The sequence below is a fragment of the Pelobates fuscus genome, chromosome 2, assembly GCF_036172605.1.
Source record: "Pelobates fuscus isolate aPelFus1 chromosome 2, aPelFus1.pri, whole genome shotgun sequence".
Classification (NCBI taxonomy): domain Eukaryota; kingdom Metazoa; phylum Chordata; class Amphibia; order Anura; family Pelobatidae; genus Pelobates; species Pelobates fuscus.
In genome coordinates this window covers 269,817,460-269,840,193 of record NC_086318.1, presented here as the reverse complement: position 1 = coordinate 269,840,193, position 22,734 = coordinate 269,817,460, and the positions used below count along the sequence as shown (strand labels likewise).

Below are 22,734 nucleotides of genomic sequence, written 5' to 3'. Positions count from 1 at the left end.
TAGTAGCCACTTAGTCACAAACACCGGCCAAAGTTAGCGTTTTTTGCATTTTTAACACACAAACAAATATAAATGCTAACTTTGCCCAGTGTTTGTGACTAGGTGGCTACTACAAAAGACTGGACATACCCCATTTTGAATACCCTGGGTTGTCTACTTTAAAAAAATATGTACATGTGAGGTGTGATTCAGGGATTTATGACAGATAACGGTGTTACAATGTCACTATTGATACATTTAAAATATATATATATTGAAACAACAATTTCCTACTTGTATTTATAGGCCTATAACTTGCAAAAAAAAGCAATAAAGCATGTAAACACTGGGTGTTTTTAAACTCGGGACAACATTTTTAATCTATTTAGCAGTTTTTTTCATTAGCTTTTGTAGATAAGTAAAAGATTTTTCAAGTAAAAGTCCAAAAACATTTTTTTTTTAAATTTTTCACCATATTTTATTATTTTTTTTAAATACAATATATGACATAATACAAATAATGGTATGTAAAGAAAGCCCTTCTTGTCTTGAAAAAAACGATATATAACTTGTATGGGAACCGTAAATGAGAGAGCGGAAAATTACAGCTAAACACAAACACCACAAAAGTGTTAAAACTGCTCTGGTCCTTAATGTACAAACATCGCAAAAACAGGCCGGTCCTTAACCCCTTCAGGACCGGCCTGTTTTTGCGATGTTTGTACGTTAAGGACCAGAGCAGTTTTAACACTTTTGTGGTGTTTGTGTTTAGCTGTAATTTTCCGCTCTCTCATTTACGGTTCCCATACAAGTTATATATTGTTTTTTTCAAGACAAGAAGGGCTTTCTTTACATACCAGTATTTATATTATGTCATATATTGTATTTAAAAAAAATAATGAAATATGGTGAAAAATAAAAAAAAAAACATGTTTTTGGACTTTTACTTGAAAAATCTTTTACTTATCTACAAAAGCTAATGAAAAAAACTGCTAAATAGATTAAAAATGTTGTCCCGAGTTTAAAAACACCCAGTGTTTACATGCTTTATTGCTTTTTTTTGCAAGTTATAGGCCTATAAATACAAGTAGGAAATTGCTGTTTCAATATATATATATTTTAAATGTATCAATAGTGACATTGTTACACCGTTATCTGTCATAAATCCCCGAAACACACCTAACATGTACATATTTTTTAAAGTAGACAACCCAGGGTATTTACAATGGGGTATGTCCAGTCTTTTTTAGTAGCCACCTAGTCACAAACACTGGCCAAAGTTAGCATTTATATTTGTTTGTGTGTTAAAAATGCAAAAACCGCTAACTTTGGCCGGTGTTTGTGACTAAGTGGCTACTAAAAAAGGCTGAACATACCCCATTTGCAATACCTTGGGTTGTCTTCTTTTGTAAATGGTATGCCATCATGGGGCTAATTCTCATTCCTTGGCTACCATACGCTGTCAAAGGCAACCTAACCAATCTTACAAATTTCAATAAAAAAAATCAAGCCTTATATTTGACCCTGTAACTTTCACAAACACTATAAAACCTCTACATGTGGGGTACTGTTATACTCAGGAGACTTCGCTGAACACAAATATTAGTGTATCAGAACAGTAAAATATATCACAGCAATAATATCCTCAGTGAAAGAGCTGTTTGTGTGTGAAAAATGCAAAAAACTTCACTTTCACTGACAATATCATCGCTGTGATATGTTTTACTGTTTTGAAACACTAATATTTGTGTTCAGCGAAGTCTCCCGAGTAAAACAGTACCCCCATGTACAGGATTTAGGGTGTCATAGAAAGTTACAGGGTTAAGCACAGTGCTAGCAAATTAAATTATCTGGACTTTTGGCCTGGGTTGGCAGGCAGGTCCCTCAAATTGCAATCATTAAAATTACTTAATTAGGTAAAAATATTACATAAATATGCACGTAGAATTTTAATATATATACATATTTATATATTTGACGTCTACGTGTATATTTATGAAATTAATAATGTAATTTTGTATGTGGACATATGTATATTTCGTATTATTTTTATTTATTTATTTATACATAGATATATATATCATTACATTCTAAGTGTATTTTGATATAAATATATATATATCAATATCAAAATACTGTTAGAATAAAATTGAATATATATATATAATTTTTTTTTAATTATTAAAAAATATTTTTATTTTTTGTTATTTATTTTTATTAACATATTATTTGTATTTTATAATAATATATATATACCATATATATAGTTATTATATATATTGTATATATTCGTGTGTAATTTAAATATAAGTGTATTTTTATATTAATATACGTATATATAAATATAAAAATACACTTAGTGTGACATTATATATATGATACATATACATATATTATATATATAGATATAATACATGTATATATATCATATATATACACATATTATAATTTTTTTTACACTGATTGTTTTTTTTTTAACTTTATTTTATGATTTTACACTTGCAGGGTGACTGCCTGTCAGCACAGACAGTCCCCCTGCAGGCAGATACAAAGACCCCTATTGCGGTCATGTGATCGAGTGATCACATGGCCGTGGGGTCCTGATCTGCCGAGGGGGGACTGCCCGGGCAGACAGGCAGTCCCCCTGGACCGGGAGGAGAGCTGATCGCCGCCGTGGGACCGACGGCGATCAGGTAAGTAGCCCAAAACCGTTATGACGGTTCAGGACCGTCAGCGGTCCAAACGCACGTTTTACCGCTGACGGTCCTGAACCGTCAGCGGTCCTGAAGGGGTTAAGGGGTTAAATATTTTGAATATTTTGTTAGTTATCATCACTTATATTGTATGAATATATTAATATATGATACTATCATTTATTGTTTTAAGCATGATACACTCAGAGTAATGAGGCTATTTGGTATAAACAAACGTGATTTTATGTATTTGTCGAAATTTCTTGAATAAATATAATAAATATAAAAAAAAAAAGAAATATCCCTACTACACATTATGCCAGAGAGAATATTGCCAGAAGAAAAAGTGCTCATTATACATATTTTGATGGCTACAAAAAATGCTATAGACAATTTATGGAAAACAAAACAGGTGCCATCATTAAGTATAATAAGGGATCTCTACTACCAAAATCTATGAGGAGATGGCATATAGGCTAAAAGGCAAACAAGATATTTATGATAAAATTTGGGTGAGGTGGAAATGAAATGAGAGGAAATCAAAAGAAAATAAGGTGAAAGAAATAAGCAAAATAGCTCTATTAATACAGATGGCTAATAAAATTTAGGAGGTACAAAACAAACGAAGAAAGAGGGAAGGGAAGGGAGACAAGGGAAAGAGAACGAGAACAGAAAAAAAAAAGCGTTTGAGATTCAAGCAGCAGGAACAGATTGATATAGACGTTTGATATGAAATTCTATAAATTAAATTAAATTGGAAATGCAGACTCATAAAAGAAATAATTACTATAATTAAATGTACATTTTTATTTTATCTATATATATATTTTATTTGTTTTAATATTTCTTCTTTATAGAGAAGGAGGGATAAAAACTTAATTTAACACAAGAATCAAGATATGTATAAAGTATCTCAGAAGGGAAAAAAAAGAAATGCCTAATGTAAAAAAGAATTCAGTGATGTAAAGATATAAAAAAGTGTTACTAAAGCCGAAAATAAGTCAGAAGAGATTGTAAGATGTATAAAAGTAAAAGATGGTAATAGAATATTTTGCATTGTGAATGGTATCTTTCTCTTCCCGTATATTATTTATTTATTTAAACATGAAAAAAAAATGTTGTTTGTGTAGTATGTACAAGGACACCTGTGGATAATGGGTATGGACAGATCCATTTGAAACCATTAGAACCAATTATGGAAGGATATTAGTTACAAAAAATAACAATGTCAATTAAAGTAGCTTCCATAAATGCCCAGGGTTTGAACTCCCCGGTAAAAAGAGGTCTTCTTTATAGAATGTTAAGAGAGGACAAAATAGACGTGTGTTTTGTACAAGAAACACACTGGAAAGATAACAAAAACCTTCTGGAAATTTTCTAGATTCTTATATATCATGAATGCTAGTATGTTGGTGTTCCAAAACTGTTACAGACAAGCATTATGTTGTTCTTTGCTATATATGGCTTCGGTACTTGCATCCTGTACTCTGCTCACGAATGGATTACTTGCACAGATTCGTGAAACAAATCACGGACCACCGGTCCCTGGCGTGTGCCGCCACTTAACCCCGGTCACCTTTCAAACTACCGAAGGGCCAACCACACTGCGAGGGGAGAGTGTTATCACTTGATCGCCCAGAGAGTTGCAATCTGCAGTTAACCGCAGCTTAATTGACGGCCTCCGGGCATCCCCGTTCGTGCCATATCTCCCGATGGTCAAACTACCGAAAGGGTCACGAACTGGGACCACCTACAGCCTGGCGTGTGGCCTCAATTAGAAAGTTGAGTGTTGCGGTTAACCGCAGGTTAAGTACCCCCTTCACATCCAGCCAGAGAGCGGGGATTTGTGCACAACTCTGGCCGGTACTCGTTTTACGAGTTTGATGCCGAGGTCCCGCTGCCTATTGAATCACTCAAAAACATGGCTGCCATCTCAGGCTCAGGGACCAAATATGCCAACGGACTTTGTAACGAAGAAACTAAGCATATGGTTCGTGGGTTTGAGGCGCTCTTCAGTGAACTATTACACCCAGACCTGGGGCTATAGAATGAATGGTGGAAGTCCCGAATTGTAACTAAAAATGTTGAAGTTATATATTTTTAACCGTTTTTTTGTGTGTAATAAAAACGTGGTGTTTAGGCGCTTGGAGATAATTGTATTGTCAAAGCAATTGGAATCATTATCTCCAAGCTGGGGGGTAACAAATTCAAACGATGCATTGTATTCTGATTGGATTTTGCATAAATACCGAGCCCTGTGTGCCATTAAAGCCAGTTCTTGTTTGACCCTCAAATCGCAGCCTCAACTCGTTTTGTGGGGGAAAGAGTATTCTAGCTGTATAATAGCTAGTGGGATTGTTCTACATTTACAGTATTTGTATGGACTACTAACTGAAGCAGCTCTTCTCTCTCTCTGCACTGGGATCCAGATCATCCAAGTGGTCCAGCTTTCAGCTAGCCTGAGAGTAACCGTAACAGTTGGGTAAGAAGAAAAGAGAAGTTGCCATAATTTGTCCATCCAAACTTAAATTTAAACATATTCACATAGAAAAAGATTAATCCGGAAGATGTTTCATTCTTGTTTGTAAACTGAATGATATCATTTATACCTTAGCTAATTTATCTGCTCCTAATGTATTCTCAGAAAAACTTTCTACAGGAAAGCCTTAAGGAAGATTGAGAAAATCAAAAAAGTGGTGTTAATTATTGGAGGTGACTGGGACACTATTCAGGATGCAAAAATAGATAGAAGATCTAGGGATTTTAAACACTCAATCAATCCTTATAGAACTCGTTGTACCTGGTTTCAGGATATCCTTGCTGAATATTAGTTATTTGACATTGGAGGGTGCAAGATCAGAATGAAAGAGATTTTACTTCTATACCAAAGATGGTATAGTAGTAACAATAGAGTAGGAAAGCCAATATCAAATAAACTCAAACCAGACCGAAAAAAAACACGCAATAAAAAAAGATCATTGACGGTGAAAACACTTGTCTCTCTCCTTATAGTATAGACAAGGTCTTCGCAAAATAGTATACTTTGTTATACAATCTGAAGGAAAACAAATTTTCTCATACCGAACTACAGGCTTTCATTTTAAAACTTAATCTTCCTAAAATAAAACCTGACAAACTAGAAAATTTAAATAAACCTATTGAATCTGAAGAAATCAAAAGAACAATCACTAAGCTTAGCAATGGGAAAGCACCTGGGCCAGATGGTTTCACAGCCTATTTTTATAAATCCTTAAAGACTGTGATAGCTCCTTTACTTTTAAAAATGTTTTCAGACAAAATAGTTTCTAAAAGTTTTTCCTCTGAAATGTTAAATGCAACGATCTCCCCAATGCCAAAACCTGGAAAGGACCCACACTATATATCCAACTACTGTCCGATTTCTCAAAAATCTTGATATAAAAACATTCTCAAAAATATTAGCAGATAGACTTACTCAGACTATTTCAGATCTAATTCATTTGGATCAGTCTGGATTTTTAAGAGGAAGTTTAGCCAGTGACAATATTTGTAAGATCCTGAATTTAATGATAGTAGTAGATAAAAAATCTGTCCCTACACTTTTTATAGCTGTCGACGCCGAAAAGGCATTTGACAGGGTAAATTGGGAATTCTTGTCGGCTACAATTTCTGCTTTTGGGATTGAGGGATCATTTAAAGACTTAACAATGTCCCTATACTCTTCTCCCGTGGCAAAAATATATGGTAATGGCTTAGATTCCGATTGGTTTACTATTAAAAATGGAACTTGTCAGGGTTGTCCATTGGCACCCCTTCTTTATGTTCTTTCTATTGAGCCACTGGCGGTATGTATTAGACAATCTCACAATATAACTGGAGTGTTTTTAAGTGATCAAGAACAAAAAATAACCATGTTTGCCGGTGATATAATCATGACACTAACACACCCTGAGACCTCCTATACCAGATACAATACAACGTATAGAAGAATAAAGTAGATTTTTCCAGCTATAAAATGAATATGCAAAAAATGCAAGTTCTATATTTTAATCTTTCAAGCCCTCAAATAGAAAATTTGAATAATGACCATAAATTTAACTGGTCAATTCGATATTTGGGGATAATTATTAATTTTAATATTGAAGTGTGGATCAATGACAACTATAATACATTCCTTAAAGAATTTAGAAATACTATCTTAAATTGGTCTAAACTACAAATATCATGGCTTGGAAGAATTAATAGTATTAGAGCATACTTACTTCAAAAATTGGAATATCTTTTTTGCACAATTCCCCTTAGAGTCCCAAAGATGACACTTCAGTTATTTCATAGTCTATTTGTACCTTATGTCTGGGGTAATAAGAAACCACAGATCGCGATTAAAGTTATGTCAACAAGATTAGCTGAAGGAGGATGTTCTTTTCTGAATATATTTTATAATTGTGATACTGTAATGTTCTCCCATTTTTTTTAAAATGAGGAAACAGAAATTCAACAACAAAAGCATGGTGTATATATATGAAAAAAGTGTGGTACTTTTGAACCCTTTGGTCTTTTCTGTGTAGATAATAAATTGTTTAAAAATCTACATATTGATAATGTACTTATCTCCCATATTTTCCAATCTATTGAGCCGATAAAGAAATATATATATTTTTTTCTCAAAATTAAATTTCCATAAATGCTCCTTTGGAAATCTTGGAATTTTTTATCCAAGACTTTTATCTGTCTGGTTGGACACTTGGAAACTTGGTAAAAATCCAAGATTGATATGATATTTCATGGATTTGTAGTTTTCTGTACCTACAAGAAAGACTAGGTTTATCAAATAACAAATATTTTACTTACCTAAGAATATTCAATTTCCGTCATAAAACTTCTATAATCAGAGATTCGCCCCTCAATAAGATTCTCTATGGGGAGCTCAATAATAAACCTTTAAGAACTAGAAGGGCCTTGGAAACACTTAATCAATAAGTTAAACTGAACACAGTTATTAAGTGGGAACTTGGTCTAGATAAATCTTTTTCCTGGCAAGATTGGTTAAGATTGGTTAAGCTCATTTGAATTCATAAGGAAAACGATTAATTGTATAAATATACAAGAAACGTTCCTTAAAATCATACACAGATGGTATATGGTCCCCACTAAATTATGCAAATTTCAAACATCAAGGTGTAATGGAAAAGGACATATATATATATATATATATATATATATATATATATATATATATATATATATATATATATATGTATGTATGTATGTATATACATACATACATACAAATCATAGAATATAAAATAAAAATAAAATAAAAATAAATAAAAAACCTTTGGGGTCTTCAAAGCTGTTCATCATTTGCAGCACCTGAATGAATAAAGGGAAATAAAGGATTAGAAATTTGATTACAAAGTTTATTTGTCTATGTGAGTTTGCACTGTTGTAATAATTACAAAACAATATACCTATGTAATAATTTGTAATGTGCTGTTTAATTTATATTTAAATGTAAAATAGTATTGAAATTGCCCCTAACAGTTTATAGTAAAGATTAAAACAACTATCACAAAACAGGAAAGCAAAATCAATCTATAAATAAGTCTTGCTGATTAGTCTGGCAAATACCACATAATGTGGTTTGTTACAAATGTCAGCTAACCCCTTAGTGCTGTTACGGCATTCCACGCCATCCTGCATTTAATGGACTTAAATTCCATTGCAGTGGCATGGAACGGCTTAATGGCTCTCAGCCCCAGCGCCTGGGGTGTACTCCCCTCGGTCACGATCCACTTCTGGGGGACTGGCTGACAGGCCAGGCAGTCCCCCACAGCAAATCAGGCACCTGCAAACGAGCGCTCACATGGGCAATATAGGTGGCTTAGGATCTGCCACAAGGGGGACTACTATAATAATAAAATATATATATACTAACACACCCTGAGACCTCCTATACCAGATACAATACAACGTATAGAAGAATAAAGTAGATTTTTCCAGCTATAAAATGAATATGCAAAAAACGCAAGTTCTATATTTTAATCTATTAAGCCCTCAAATAGAAAATTTGAATAATGACCATAAATTTAACTGGTCAATTCGATATTTGGGGATAATTATTAATTTTAATATTGAAGTGTGGATCAATGACAACTATAATACATTCCTTAAAGAATTTAGAAATACTATCTTAAATTGGTCTAAACTACGGCTTAATGGCTTATATATATACAGGGAGTGCAGAATTATTAGGCAAGTTGTATTTTTGAGGATTAATTTTATTATTGAACAACAACCATGTTCTCAATGAACCCAAAAAACTCATTAATATCAAAGCTGAATATTTTTGGAAGTAGTTTTTAGTTTGTTTTTAGTTATAGCTATTTTAAGGGGGATATCTGTGTGTGCAGGTGACTATTACTGTGCATAATTATTAGGCAACTTAACAACAAACAAATATATATACCCATTTCAATTATTTATTTTTACCAGTGAAACCAATACAACATCTCAACATTCACAAATATACATTTCTGACATTCAAAAACATAACAAAAACAAATCAGTGACCAATATAGCCACCTTTCTTTGCAAGGACACTCAAAAGCCTGCCATCCATGGATTCTGTCAGTGTTTTGATCTGTTCACCATCAACATTGCGTGCAGCAGCAACCACAGCCTCCCAGACACTGTTCAGAGAGGTGTACTGTTTTCCCTCCTTGTAAATCTCACATTTGATTATGGAACACAGGTTCTCAATGGGGTTCAGATCAGGTGAACAAGGAGGCCATGTCATTAGATTTTCTTCTTTTATACCCTTTCTTGCCAGCCACGCTGTGGAGTACTTGGACGCGTATGATGGAGCATTGTCCTGCATGAAAATCATGTTTTTCTTGAAGGATGCAGACTTCTTCCTGTACCACTGCTTGAAGAAGGTGTCTTCCAGAAACTGGCAGTAGGACTGGGAGTTGAGCTTGACTCCATCCTCAACCCGAAAAGGCCCCACAAGCTCATCTTTGATGATACCAGCCCAAACCAGTACTCCACCTCCACCTTGCTGGCGTCTGAGTCGGACTGGAGCTCTCTGCCCTTTACCAATTCATCCATCTGGCCCATCAAGACTCACTCTCATTTCATCAGTCCATAAAACCTTAGAAAAATCAGTCTTGAGATATTTCTTGGCCCAGTCTTGACGTTTCAGCTTGTGTGTCTTGTTCGGTGGTGGTCGTCTTTCAGCCTTTCTTACCTTGGCCATGTCTCTGAGTATTGCACACCTTGTGCTTTTGGGCACTCCAGTGATGTTGCAGCTCTGAAATATGGCCAAACTGGTGGCAAGTGGCATCTTGGCAGCTGCACGCTTGACTTTTCTCAGTTCATGGGCAGTTATTTTGCGCCTTGGTTTCTCCACACGCTTCTTGCGACCCTGTTGACTATTTTGAATGAAACGCTTGATTGTTCGATGATCACGCTTCAGAAGCTTTGCAATTTTAAGAGTGCTGCATCCCTCTGCAAGATATCTCACTATTTGTGACTTTTCTGAGCCTGTCAAGTCCTTCTTTTGACCCATTTTGCCAAAGGAAAGGAAGTTGCCTAATAATTATGCACACCTGATATAGGGTGTTGATGTCATTAGACCACACCCCTTCTCATTACAGAGATGCACATCACCTAATATGCTTAATTAGTAGTAGGCTTTCGAGCCTATACAGCTTGGAGTAAGACAACATGCATAAAGAGGATGATGTGGTCAAAATACTCATTTGCCTAATAATTCTGCACTCCCTGTATATATGTATATATATATATGTGTGTATGTATGTAATTTTTGATCCTGAGGAAAGCCCAGAGTGGGGCTGAAACGTAGATCTTTCTCTCTTTTTAATGTATATCTAATAAAGCTATTTTGATTTTATACGAAGACCGAGGAGTGCAGTCATCCCTATTGGATTTGCTATATGCATCAGCCAGTTGACTTTGGCACCCGGCAATACCTAAGGAAAGTGTGAGTGCCAGGAATATATATATAATATATATAAAAATACACTTAGAATAAAAATACATATATATATATATATTTATTTATAAACTAAATAAAAAACGTACACTAAAAAATATAAATAAAATGAAAATATAAATAAACAAATAGAGATGTAATTTCATTCTTTTAACATCAAATAAAATAATTAATCTGTCAGACGACACTCTTCAGCTCCGGCATATCTCGTTACTAGGTAAGGGCTTATTTTTTGTACTGACTCCATCACGTAAACCACCTATTTTTCCACTTGGTGGCCATCTTGATTGACAGCACCACTGTGGGTGGAGCCAATCCCTGTTACCAGGAGGAGGGGCTTGGTATCCCCTTATTTGCCGCCGCGCGCTGCGCATGAACAATAGCTCCAGCTCCAGCTTTTCAAACGTGGCCGTGACCACTGCACCTCAGCACTTTCATCATCATCATTTTGCACTTTGAACTTGCACTCTGCCCAGGCGGGGAAGACCGCGGGCATCACTGTTTATATTTTCATAAACCACCTATTTTTCCACTTGGTGGCCATCTTGATTGACAGCACCACTGTGGGCGGAGCCAATCCCTGTTACCAGGAGGAGGGGCTTGGTATCCCCTTATTTGCCGCCGCGCGCTGCGCGGAGCGCAGCGGGCGCAGGCGGCACTCCGGCGGCGCGCCAGAGGCGCGCCAGAGGGAAGCCCGTCTGTGCCCGTCCGTGCCCCGGACGGGCGGGACGGGCGGACCAACGACAATTTAATTACCTCTTATTTGTTTTTATTAATTTTCCCCCCTATTTTTATTCTCTTATTGTTTATCTATTTATCTTTTAATGCTGTTATTTTTATTTTTATTTTGGTAATTTTAACCTGTCTTCAACTGTAAGTGTTACTCTACGCATTTTTTGCTATTGATCATTTTTGCTAAAAGTTAAGATCGCATATTTTTGACAATTGGCAAACCTGATCGTTATCTGTTATTGTTATATATAATCTGCAGATTGTGCATCAGTTGTTGAAACCTTGTAGCAACATGAGTAACTTGAATTACTCTGCCTCTGATTTGAAGGCTTTAAATACTAATGGCCCAATAGATATTCGTACTGCTCTCAAATTAAAGAAAAATAAAATATTATCTCACTATGGAAGCTCCCAGATTAAAACTATTCTTAATTTGGCTAGCAACCTTAGCAAGACTAATAATACTCTAAAGAGTAATCATGGCCCGTCTTTTAAGGGTGCTCTATTGAATGCCCGCTCAGCAATTAAGAACGCTGAGGCCATCAATATTGTAATTAAGGATAACAACCTTGATTTTTTGTTTTTAACAGAAACATGGTTTTCTCCCTCAACCCCACCTCGTCTTGATGAACTGGCCCCCCCTGGATATCACATACTTATGTGTAATCGGGCCACAAGAAGAGGCGGGGGGATTGCGATTATTTTTAAAAAACATCTTAAAATCAGTGAAATTGAGATGGAGGTGACATCCTTCACCACATTTGAATATCTCTTTCTCCTATGGCAGCGTACTGAGAGGGAAACGGCAGGTCTAGCTCTTATTTATCATCCGCCTAATACTAGTACCCCCGTCTTTATGGAGGAGATATCTGAACTGCTAACTACTATAAGTCTTAAGTTTACCTCCTCCATCATTTTGGGAGACTTTAACTTATGGGCTGATTCTCCTATGGACTCTCATGCCCAGAGTTTAATACTCTATGCTAAAAACATAGGGTATAACCAAGCAGTATCCGGCCCTACACATAGAACCGGACATACACTAGATTGGATTTTCCACAATGGGTTGATTTGCTTGACTGCCACTCCTCAACCCATGGCCTGGAGTGATCATAACTTGATCAAGTTTGAGGCAGTAGGTGTTGAAATGAAGAAAATCCCCCACATCCCAAAAAGAAATAATATCTGTTCATGGTCTCGAGATATTTCCAAAGTCACCGGACCTCTTCTTAGCACAACTTTTTCCAGCAAAATGGACCCTATTAAATTTCATGATTCCCACACAGTAGAAGAGAAAATCTTACTGTTTAATTCAGTGATTGTAGAGTCAATAGAACTTCTAGCCCCGATGAAAAAAACTTGTCTAGTAAGACAAGTAGATAAAAACCCTCCCTGGTTTAATCAGGTTACCAGGGAGATGAAATGGCGATGTCGAGCAGCTGAAAAACAGTGGAGAAAAGATTACAATACCGATCTTAAATTGGAATATTTAAAATCTTTAAAATTATATAAATCTAGTATTAAAAATACGAAAAAACGGAGGTCGGAGCCAACAGCCGAACCGTCTGGTCGCACTCACCGCGAGCTCCGCAAGCTTTCAGCTTAAAAACGGCAAAAAACGACTATATTTAACCTCTACTCACCTAAATAAGCCCTACTCACCGTGTCCAACTGGCAGAGATGGGCAGAAAAAACAAAAAACAGAAGCCTGAGCAGCCCAGACCCGGCATGAGCATCGGAGATCTGTGGCGGCGCGCACATGGCGCCCAGGAGCACGATGTGGCCTCGTACACCGACTACTTCGAGGAGTCAGATGAACAACCATCGGACCCTGAGGAACCATGCTCACCCACTAAACAGACACCACCGCAGCCCGCACAGCAGCCGGACTCAACCCCGATAACAAAAGCAGTGATGCAAGAACTGCTGGCGGAACTCCGTCGAAATATACAGACGGACGTAGCGGACATAAGAAGGGACATACAGGGCCTGACAGGCCGCACGGTCTCCCTGGAGCAGGACACCCGCAACCACTCGCAGCAAATAACCGGGCTGCAACAAGAAATACAATCACTGCGACTCCAGCACAGGGCCTTGGACCTAAAGATGGCGGCAATGGAGGACGCACGCCGCGCTCAAAATATTAAAATAAGGGGCATAGCAGACTCCATACTGGATGCAGAACTACCACATTACATAAGGCGCCTGATGACCACACTGCTCCCACCGAGGCAGGCCAAAGGACTGTGCCTAGATGGAATATTCAGAATCCCCAAGCCGGCAACGGCCCCGGCAACAGCCCCAAGGGACCTGATTGTCAGGTTCCAGAAACGGCAAGATAAAATGGCTGTCCTGGCCGCCATTAAGGACAGCGCACCATATGCTTTCGAGGGCATGGCCCTCACTTTTTATGCGGATCTATCCAGGGGCACCATGGTCTGGCGAGCATCCCTTAAACCTTTCACATCCCTGCTACGCACGCATAACATCACCTACCGGTGGCGCCCGACCCACAAGCTTCAGGTGACACACGGAACAGCTATCATCTCGATAACGGACCTGCAGGAAGCGACGACGCACCTTTCATCACTGGGCCTTCAAGCAGACCTGACGCAGCAACCCCGCTCAGCTTCCCACCCCCACCAATGGAACCCAGCAACCTCAGGAACATTTGTCCCAAGGGGATCCAACCACGCGCCGAAGACAACGGCCCCGGCCTGACTACTCCCTGCAGACCAGCAGAACCACGCCAAACACTCCAACTGCAACCCTGGGGGTGCCGGAGGACTGTTCATAGTTTGCTGATTTTAATTTGTTGATTACCTGTTTTGTTTGCACCTTTCCATTGAGGTTCCCACGCGCCCACAGGGACACCCCCACTGCCACTTAGCACTCAGCCACACATAGCCCTACCGCACCCACGACCTTCCAAGAGGCCGGGATAATGGCCCTCACTTAACACCATCACCCACCGATACTGATTCCCAAAGGGAAAGGTGGGAGACATGTAGAAAACTCCCTGTGTCTAAGGCAGTTCGCCTCCCCCCACTAGCACAGCTTACACCAGGCTATACAAACGGAGTACCGGGCAATTGCCCACTACTCTCCAAACATTCGTCTCACACACTATCAACCTATTGCTCAGACACCTAGTCTTTCATACGCCCATGGCTCACCTTGTCAGCGGCACACAAAAGAGACACTACCCTGCTCCTCAAGCATTCACACAGGTTGTTCAAGTTCGCCGTGACTTAGCTGAGTGATATATGCCTGTTTTTTTTTTTTTTTGCTTTTTTTATATACATATATATGTTTAATTCTGCTTGTTGCATATATACCTCCCTCGCTGATCTCTTGATCTTCCTATCTGGAAACGAGGGTGCCAACTGATCAACCGATCAGCAATGACTGTCACTCACATCGTTTTGCCTATTAACTGTTATACCGCATTGTTGAATACAGATGGTAGCCGCACATTAGACTTATATATGCGCGTAACACTGTCACACATAGCTGTGCAGCACAGCCAAGGTGCACATAGCCTGACCAGCATGCTTACAGCACAAAACCTGAGACAGACCAACAGGAATTTAGTCATTGACCACATATATTTAATTTTAGTATATGCAATGATTCCTCTACTATTACTCTTTACTTATATATAAAAATTTGTGCAGAACCCTCCATATGCTGACCAACTGTTAACAAATGCTTAAGTATATGCTTGTCAAAGCTGTTGGGGCATGACAAGCCCACCTGTTATGATTTTCATGCACGCAAAAATAAAGAATTTAAAAAAAAAAAAAAAAAATACGAAAAAACAATATTTCACAGATAAGATTACAAAAGCGAAAAACTCAGCGGCAGAGCTTTTTCGCACAACAAACCTCTTAGCAAACCCTAACTGTTCGCTTCCTCAAGAAGAAACATCTCAAAAGTTTTGTGAATCCCTTTCTCACTTTTTTAAACAAAAAATTGATCTAATTAGGAGCAACATAGTGGTGGAACCTGATGCAGAAATTTTTACACCCTATGATGGCTCGATGTTCTCGAATTTTAAACCCGTCAGTACATCTGAGATCTTGATCATCCTCAAGTCTCTCAGGGCATCGTCCTCATCGCTGGATCCCTGCACTGCTCAGCTGGTGAAGGATGCCGCTGATGCTTTGGCCCCCTATATTGCAGACATTGTTAGTATGTCATTTGCCACCGGAGTTGTTCCTGGCATTCTGAAGCAGGCTGTGGTTATTCCTCTGCTGAAGACACCAACTGTGCCACGCTCCGAGTTGAGCAACAATCGACCTATTTCCACCTTGCCTTTTTTGGCCAAGATCATCGAGAGAGCGGCGGTATGGCAAATTCAGCCTCACCTGGAATCTAATCACATTCTGGATGACTTCCAATCGGGATTTCGACCTGGTAGAGGGACAGAAACTGCCCTGGTTAAAGTCCACGACGATCTCCTGTGGGCCTTGGACAGAGGGGAGGAAATTGCCCTGGTACTCCTGGATTTATCGGCGGCCTTCGATACCATCGATCATGATAGATTGACAGAGAGGCTACTTACTGTGGCTGGTGTGGATGACAGGGCGCTGACTTGGGTGACCTCGTTTCTCCACGACAGGGTTCAAAGGGTAAAATTGGGGACATCTTACTCCTCTAACATCTCCCTGACGTGTGGAGTCCCCCAGGGTTCGGCTTTATCTCCAATCCTGTTTAACATCTATATGAGGCCACTGACCCATATCATCCGCCGCCACATGCTTCCCTATCATATCTATGCCGACGATACCCAGTTGTACTTTCGCCTGGCCAAGAAAAAGGAGGATCAAATCAATCTTTCCTCCTGCCTACAGGATATCCAGTCGTGGATGGGAGCCAATTATCTAAAACTTAATGGCTCCAAAACTGAATGCATCATCTTCAGTAACCAGGAGGTGAATAGTATCTTTCCCTCATGGCCGGACTCGTTTTCTCCATCTCCGAGTCCTGCCACCAAGGTCAGAGATCTGGGAGTCATTTTCGACTCCAGGTTGACACTGAAGCCCCAGATTAATCAGGTGGTAAGCTCTTGCCACTACCACCTGAAGCTTCTGAGGTCTATTTTTTAGATTCATTACCCCCTCCGATCAAATCTCGGTGGTCAACGCCATCTTCGGTAGCCGATTGGACTACTGCAATGCTCTGTACCTTGGACTGCCTCAGAACATCATACACAAGCTACAGTTGATACAAAACGCAGCTGCAAGGCTACTTACGGGTGTGGCCCGCAATGACCATATCACTCCATCATTAAGAGCCTTGCACTGGCTGCCCGTTCGTGAACGGGTTCTGTTTAAAAATGGTTGTTTGGTATATAAGGCAATCCATGGTATGGGACCAGACTATCTGAAGGATAAATTCACACGCTATGCTCCCAGTCGATCCTTGAGATCGGCTGATTTAGCCTTATTGAAGATTCCAAATTTTAAAAAGAAAAAGTGCGGAGGGAGAACGAGTGATGTTCAGGGAGCGCAATTTTGGAACTCCCTGCCTCTGACATTAAGACTTGAGAATGATCTACTGAAGTTCCGCCGGAGCTTAAAAACAGTTTTATTTGCTCAGGCGTATGGGATGACATGAAATTTTTAACTTGGTTCAAATGCATGTGATTATAATGCTGTTGTTTTGCTGGATATTGTTTTGTCTGTTTTTATTGCTGGTATGCGCATCAAGACCCTATGGGTAATAAGACTGCGTTTTCTTAAGAATTTTTAATAAATAAATAATAATAAATAAGTTTAATTGGTCTAAAGACATCAATTTGTTTGATGGAAAGTTGGCCCTTAACATTATACATACCAAAAAAGATTTTGTACTTGCTAACGATTTAGGTCTCACATTACAAGATTATTGATTGGCTCAGCCCCTGACTGACCTCTTACTTGAACAAGACTCATCAAACCCATTAACTTTAAACCCCAAAGCTGGTTCACTCCAAAATTTAAAGATACACCTCATGTCAACCTTTTCGTAAGGCTCTTAACCCCTTCAGGACGGAGTCAATAGTGCACGTTCTGATCAAAACAAAACGTAAACAAAAACTAGAATTTACGCTATATGTCTGTTCAACCGTAGTTCCCCTCTTTCTTATTATATGCACCCACACTTATTATATATCATTTTGTTCAGGAGAAACAGGGCTTTAATCTATCATTAACTATTCATATATGGAACATAATTTATTATGAATATAGTAAAAAAAATGTGAGAAAATAAGATTTTTTTTTACATTTGCATTTCCGTCTGACATTTTAACTGTGAATGTCATAACACTGTAAGGTTTTACTGCACAAAAATGCACATATTTGTAATCAGCGATGTCTCACGAGTACAACAGTACCCCCCATTAAAAGGTTTTATGTTGTTTTGGAAAGTTACAGGGTCAAATATAGAACATTCCATTTTTAAATTGAAATTTTCCAGATTAGTAATGTTACCTTTGAGACGGTGTGGTAGCTCAGGAATGAGAATTACCCCCATAATGGCATAGCATTTGAAAAAGTAGACAAGCCAAGGTATTGAAAGTGGGGTATGTTTAGTCTTTTGTAGTAGCCACTTAGTCATAAACACTGGCCAAAGTTAGCGTTCATATTTGTTTTTGTGTGAAAAAAGCAAAAAACAAATATTTGGCCAGTGTTTGTGACTAAGTGGCTACTTAGAAAGACTGGACATACCCCACTTGCAATACCTCGGGTTGTCTACTTTTGCAAATGGTATGCCATCATGGGGGTAATTCTCATTCCTGGGCAACATAACCAATCTGGCAAATTTCAATGTGAAAAAAATGAAATGCAAGCCTTATATGTGACTCTCTAACTTTCCAAAACACCATAAAACCTGTACATGGGGGGTACGCTTATTCTCGGGAGACTTCACTAAACACAAATATTAGTGTTTTAAAACAGTAAAACATATTACAACAATAATATAGACCATAAAAGTGCCGTTCGCTTGTAAAAAATGTGAAAAACTTAACTTTTACTTAAAATATTATCGTTGTAATACAATTTACCAGTTTGAAACACTAATATTTGAGTTCAGCGAAGTCTCCCGAGTAAAACAGTACCCCCTATGTACAGGTTTTATGGTGTCTTGGAGAGTTACAGGGTCAAATATAGTGCTTGCAAATTAAATTCTCTGCACTTTCTCCCTTTGTTGTCAGGCATGTCAATCAAATTTTAATTAATCAAATCACATAATTACGTTAAAAGATTATTTAAATATACACGTAGTTAATATATATGCATTTAAAGGTATTTAAATTCTACGTGTATACTAATGTAATCTTTTATGTAATTATATGTATTTATCTATATATATATATATATATATTTGCGGTTGTGACGAACCCTGCTGCATAGACCTGTATTGCTGGTTCGTCTGTTTTCATTGGATTCGTGGATTTCCTGTCCGTATGCTGTTGTTCGTACGTTTTCTAAAGTACCGATTGAAACTACCGAACATCGGCCACCCAGGAGAGGAGTGTGCGGCTCATTAACACCTTGACCACAAATTAGAACGTTGTGGTTAACCGCAAACACCTCTCCATTCCATTTCGTACGGGTGGTCGTCGTTCGTATGCCGAACACGAGGCGGCGGCCATTTTGGACACGAGGCGAATCAGCGGTGTTCGGTGCAAAACCCATGGATCTAAAAACGGACTCTTTATCTACCGAACACCGCTGGAGACGGCCGTCTCCCCTTCTATTCCCTTGGAGGCATACGAACACTGTTCCGTTCGGGAGTTTCTTTCATCCGTATGAACTTACCCAGATAGCCGTCCCATGGAGTCATTCGTATACCGAAGGACTTATGAGAGACTTTGACTCCATGACGATTGGACTGTGTACATCGGACCTGAGCGCTATTCGGTAGGAATATGCCCTCGGATCCAGGCTATCTGGGGATACGTTGCACGAACACTATATATTCGGTACTTCTGATTTTATGTATTTTATTGCATTTTTTGTGTTTGGTTTTAAAATGGCGATGGTTCCTATCCTCGGAGTTAATTAGGTTTCTCCCTAATTATCTCCAGGATAGGAAAAGATGTATTATGGGTAAAATGGGAAGGGCTTGTGTTATAGCCACTGTGATTGGCTACTGTTTAATATATTTTACAGTCTTCCACCAGGTCCCCTAGGGGAGTGTCTACCTGGTGGAGACCTGCATAAATACTGGGCAGGTAGCCCCCATTAAACACATTCTGCTTGACCTTCAAAACGGAGCTTTGTCTCGTTTGTGGAGGGATTGACTATTGGGACAGCGTTTTCGTTTATTTCTAGCTGTGGAAGGATTTCGGATGGATTGCTGATCGGGAGTTACCGCATTCGTATGCTCCGTTCGGGAGTTTTATGATCGGTTATACTGGAATTGCATTTTTGGAGAAAGGGGATTATCGACTAAACGGCGGCTTCACTCTCCAGGCGGTGAGTGTCGTAACAATTGGTGGCAAGCGACGGGATGAATCCCACCGCCCTGAAGGCCAGCTACACACCCCGGATTGGAAATGCAATATGAGGAATTAAGGCGTGCTACCCTTAAAGACATTTTGGAGCGCAGAGGACGATCAGCGAGCAATCTCAAGAAAAGAGAGATTATTGCTATATTGGTAGAGATGGATACAGCACAGGGAAGGGAGATAGCTAATGTGCCTGGCCTGCTGGATTTAACACCCGAGGAGATAGCGTTTAACCGGGCAGTTCAGATAAGGCTGGCACACTTTGGCCCCAACCCTGCAGCGGATATTGTGGTGCAAGTACAAGCCGCAGTGGCAGCACAACAGGCGCTCCAGAGAAGCGGAGCTGCAGCAGCAGAGGTACCCCATAATAATAATGGGAAGAAAAAGGTACCATTTGCTGCTTTTAGAAATTGTATTGAGACTGAAGGAGAGATAGACGGGTTCCTGGCGGACTTTGAACGACAGTGTGCTTTACACCAGGTGCCCGCAGAAGAATGGGTTCCTATCCTCTCTGGGAAATTATCTGGCCGGGCCAGTGAAGCTTTTCGGGCCATCCCAGAGGAGGAACTCACTAGCTACCGGGCGGTAAAAGATGCCCTTTTGGCCCGGTACGCTGTTACCCCTGAGGCGTACCGGAGGCGATTCCGGGACAATAATAAACAGGCTGGTGATTCCTATGTGGATTGGGCATGCCGGGTACACCGCACGGCAGCCCACTGGATGACAGGGTGCCGAGCGGTAACTGGGGAAGAGGTGCTGCAAGTGTTCCTGCTAGAACACTGCTTTGACAAGTTACCTGCAGGAGTTCGTGAGTGGGTCAGGGACCGTAAACCCGCTACCTTCCATGAAGCTGCTCGTCTGGCTGACGAATACACTGATGCCCGTAAGCTCGATCAGACAGCAGCCAAGGTCCCTGCCCGAGTGGAATACAAACCGGCAGCACCTCCAACCACCAACATATATCACCCCCCAGCACAACGTACCCCCGCTATGCCGTCATCAACCAACCATGGGCAGTCAGCCCGATTCAACAAACGGGGTTACTCCAACCAGGTCCAGTGCTATGGATGCAAGCAGATGGGACATAAAAGACCAGAATGCCCCTTAAACAATGCCAACCAAGCACAGTCCTGGAGAAACCCAGCCGGCGGAGCCCAGCAGCCACCTCAGCCTTCTGCTCACTGCCTTGAGCAGGAGGAGTTTTGGGGTTTCCTTCACGAAGCAGACCCAGTACAAGCAGCTCAGCAGGACAACCGCCAACACCACAGGCAGACCGTTAAGTTGAATGGGAAAGAGGTCACTGGTCTAAGAGACACCGGAGCTACTGTGACCTTGCTCCAAAAGAACCTGGTTTCGGAACACCAACACACCGGGAATACTGTGGCAGTAAGGGTGGCAGGAGGCGCCGTGTTCCGCCTGCCTGTTGCCCGGGTTCATTTGGACTGGAGAGTGGGAGCAGGACATGTGAATGTGGGGGTTATGAAGGACTTGCCTGCCGATGTTTTGCTGGGAAATGATTTGGCCCCTCTGATTTCTGCCTATGCTACTATGGGACCTGGCGAAGCCAATCCAGTGACTACCCGTGCTCAGACCCGTGCTGCTGGAACCGGCCCACCTGCTGCTGAGACCCAGGTAAGAACCGATTCCCCGACTGACCCCCCAGGGCAGACGTTAGCTAGTTGGGATTCCCCAGAGGAGTTCGGGAGGGAAACCCAGACAGACCCATCTCTCCAGAGGTATAGGGGCAGAGCAGACACTGGAGAAGAAGGAGCAGAGGGGGAGCGGTATGAGTGGGTGGGGGACAGGTTATATCGGATCCCTAAGCCGTCCCAGAAAAGTGTTGCCCCTCCGCCGAATCGACAGCTGGTAGTGCCCGCGAAATACCGGCGGGAGATTCTGCGGATAGGGCATGATGTTCCGCTAGCCGGACATCTAGGGTCCCGCCGCACAGGCCATAGGATTATGCAGAATTTTTTTTGGCCAGGAATTAACCAGGCTGTGCGGATATATTGTAGCACGTGTGACACTTGTCAACGGGTAGGGAAGCGGGGGGACCACCCAAAAGGTAGGCTTATGTCAATGCCTATTATTGGGGAGCCCTTTGCCCGCATAGCCGTTGATATTGTGGGTCCACTGGCCAGGGCTAGTCCATCTGGGAAGAAATACATTCTCACCGTGGTGGACTATGCCACTCGCTATCCAGAGGCAGTAGCGCTGTCTAACATAGAGGCAGAGACAGTTGCTGATGCCCTGGTTAGGATTTTTACCAGGGTCGGGTTCCCTCAAGAGATCCTCTCTGACCAGGGAACCCAATTTACCGCTGTGCTCACCCAGCAGCTGTGGAGGGTATGCGGCATTAAACCGATACTTAGTTCCCCATACCATCCACAGACTAACGGTCTCTGCGAGCGATTTAATGGCACCCTCAAACAGATGCTGAGGACCTTTTCTGACACTTGCCGGGACTGGGAGCGATTCCTGCCTCATCTGTTGTTTGCCTACAGAGAGGTGCCCCAGGAATCTACTGGGTTCTCCCCCTTTGAGCTGCTTTATGGGAGAAGGGTCCGCGGACCCCTAGATCTCATTAGAGGCCACTGGGAGGGGGAGACGGAGCAGGAAGGGACCCCCATAGTGCCATATGTTCTGGAACTTCGGGACCGCATGGAGAAACTGTCTCTGATGGTAAGAGAGAACCTCCAGGTGGCCCAGGGGAGACAGAAGGAATGGTACGATCGGGGTGCCCGACAGCGAGTATTCCAGGTTGGGCAGAAGGTACTAGTGCTCAAACCTGTGAAGGCGAACAAGATGCAGGCATCTTGGCAGGGCCCGTA

General features: G+C 40.6%; 1 protein-coding gene across 1 annotated transcript in view; it reads right to left on the bottom strand.

Moving 5' to 3' along the window:
- Positions 1 to 22,734, bottom strand: part of PCNX2 (pecanex 2) — a 3,673,975-nt gene that overhangs the window by 3,257,193 nt on the left and 394,048 nt on the right. The window contains exon 4 of the mRNA XM_063443387.1: positions 7,988 to 8,024. Coding sequence (XP_063299457.1) covers positions 7,988 to 8,024 — 37 coding nt within the window. The remainder of the gene's footprint in view (positions 1 to 7,987; positions 8,025 to 22,734) is intronic.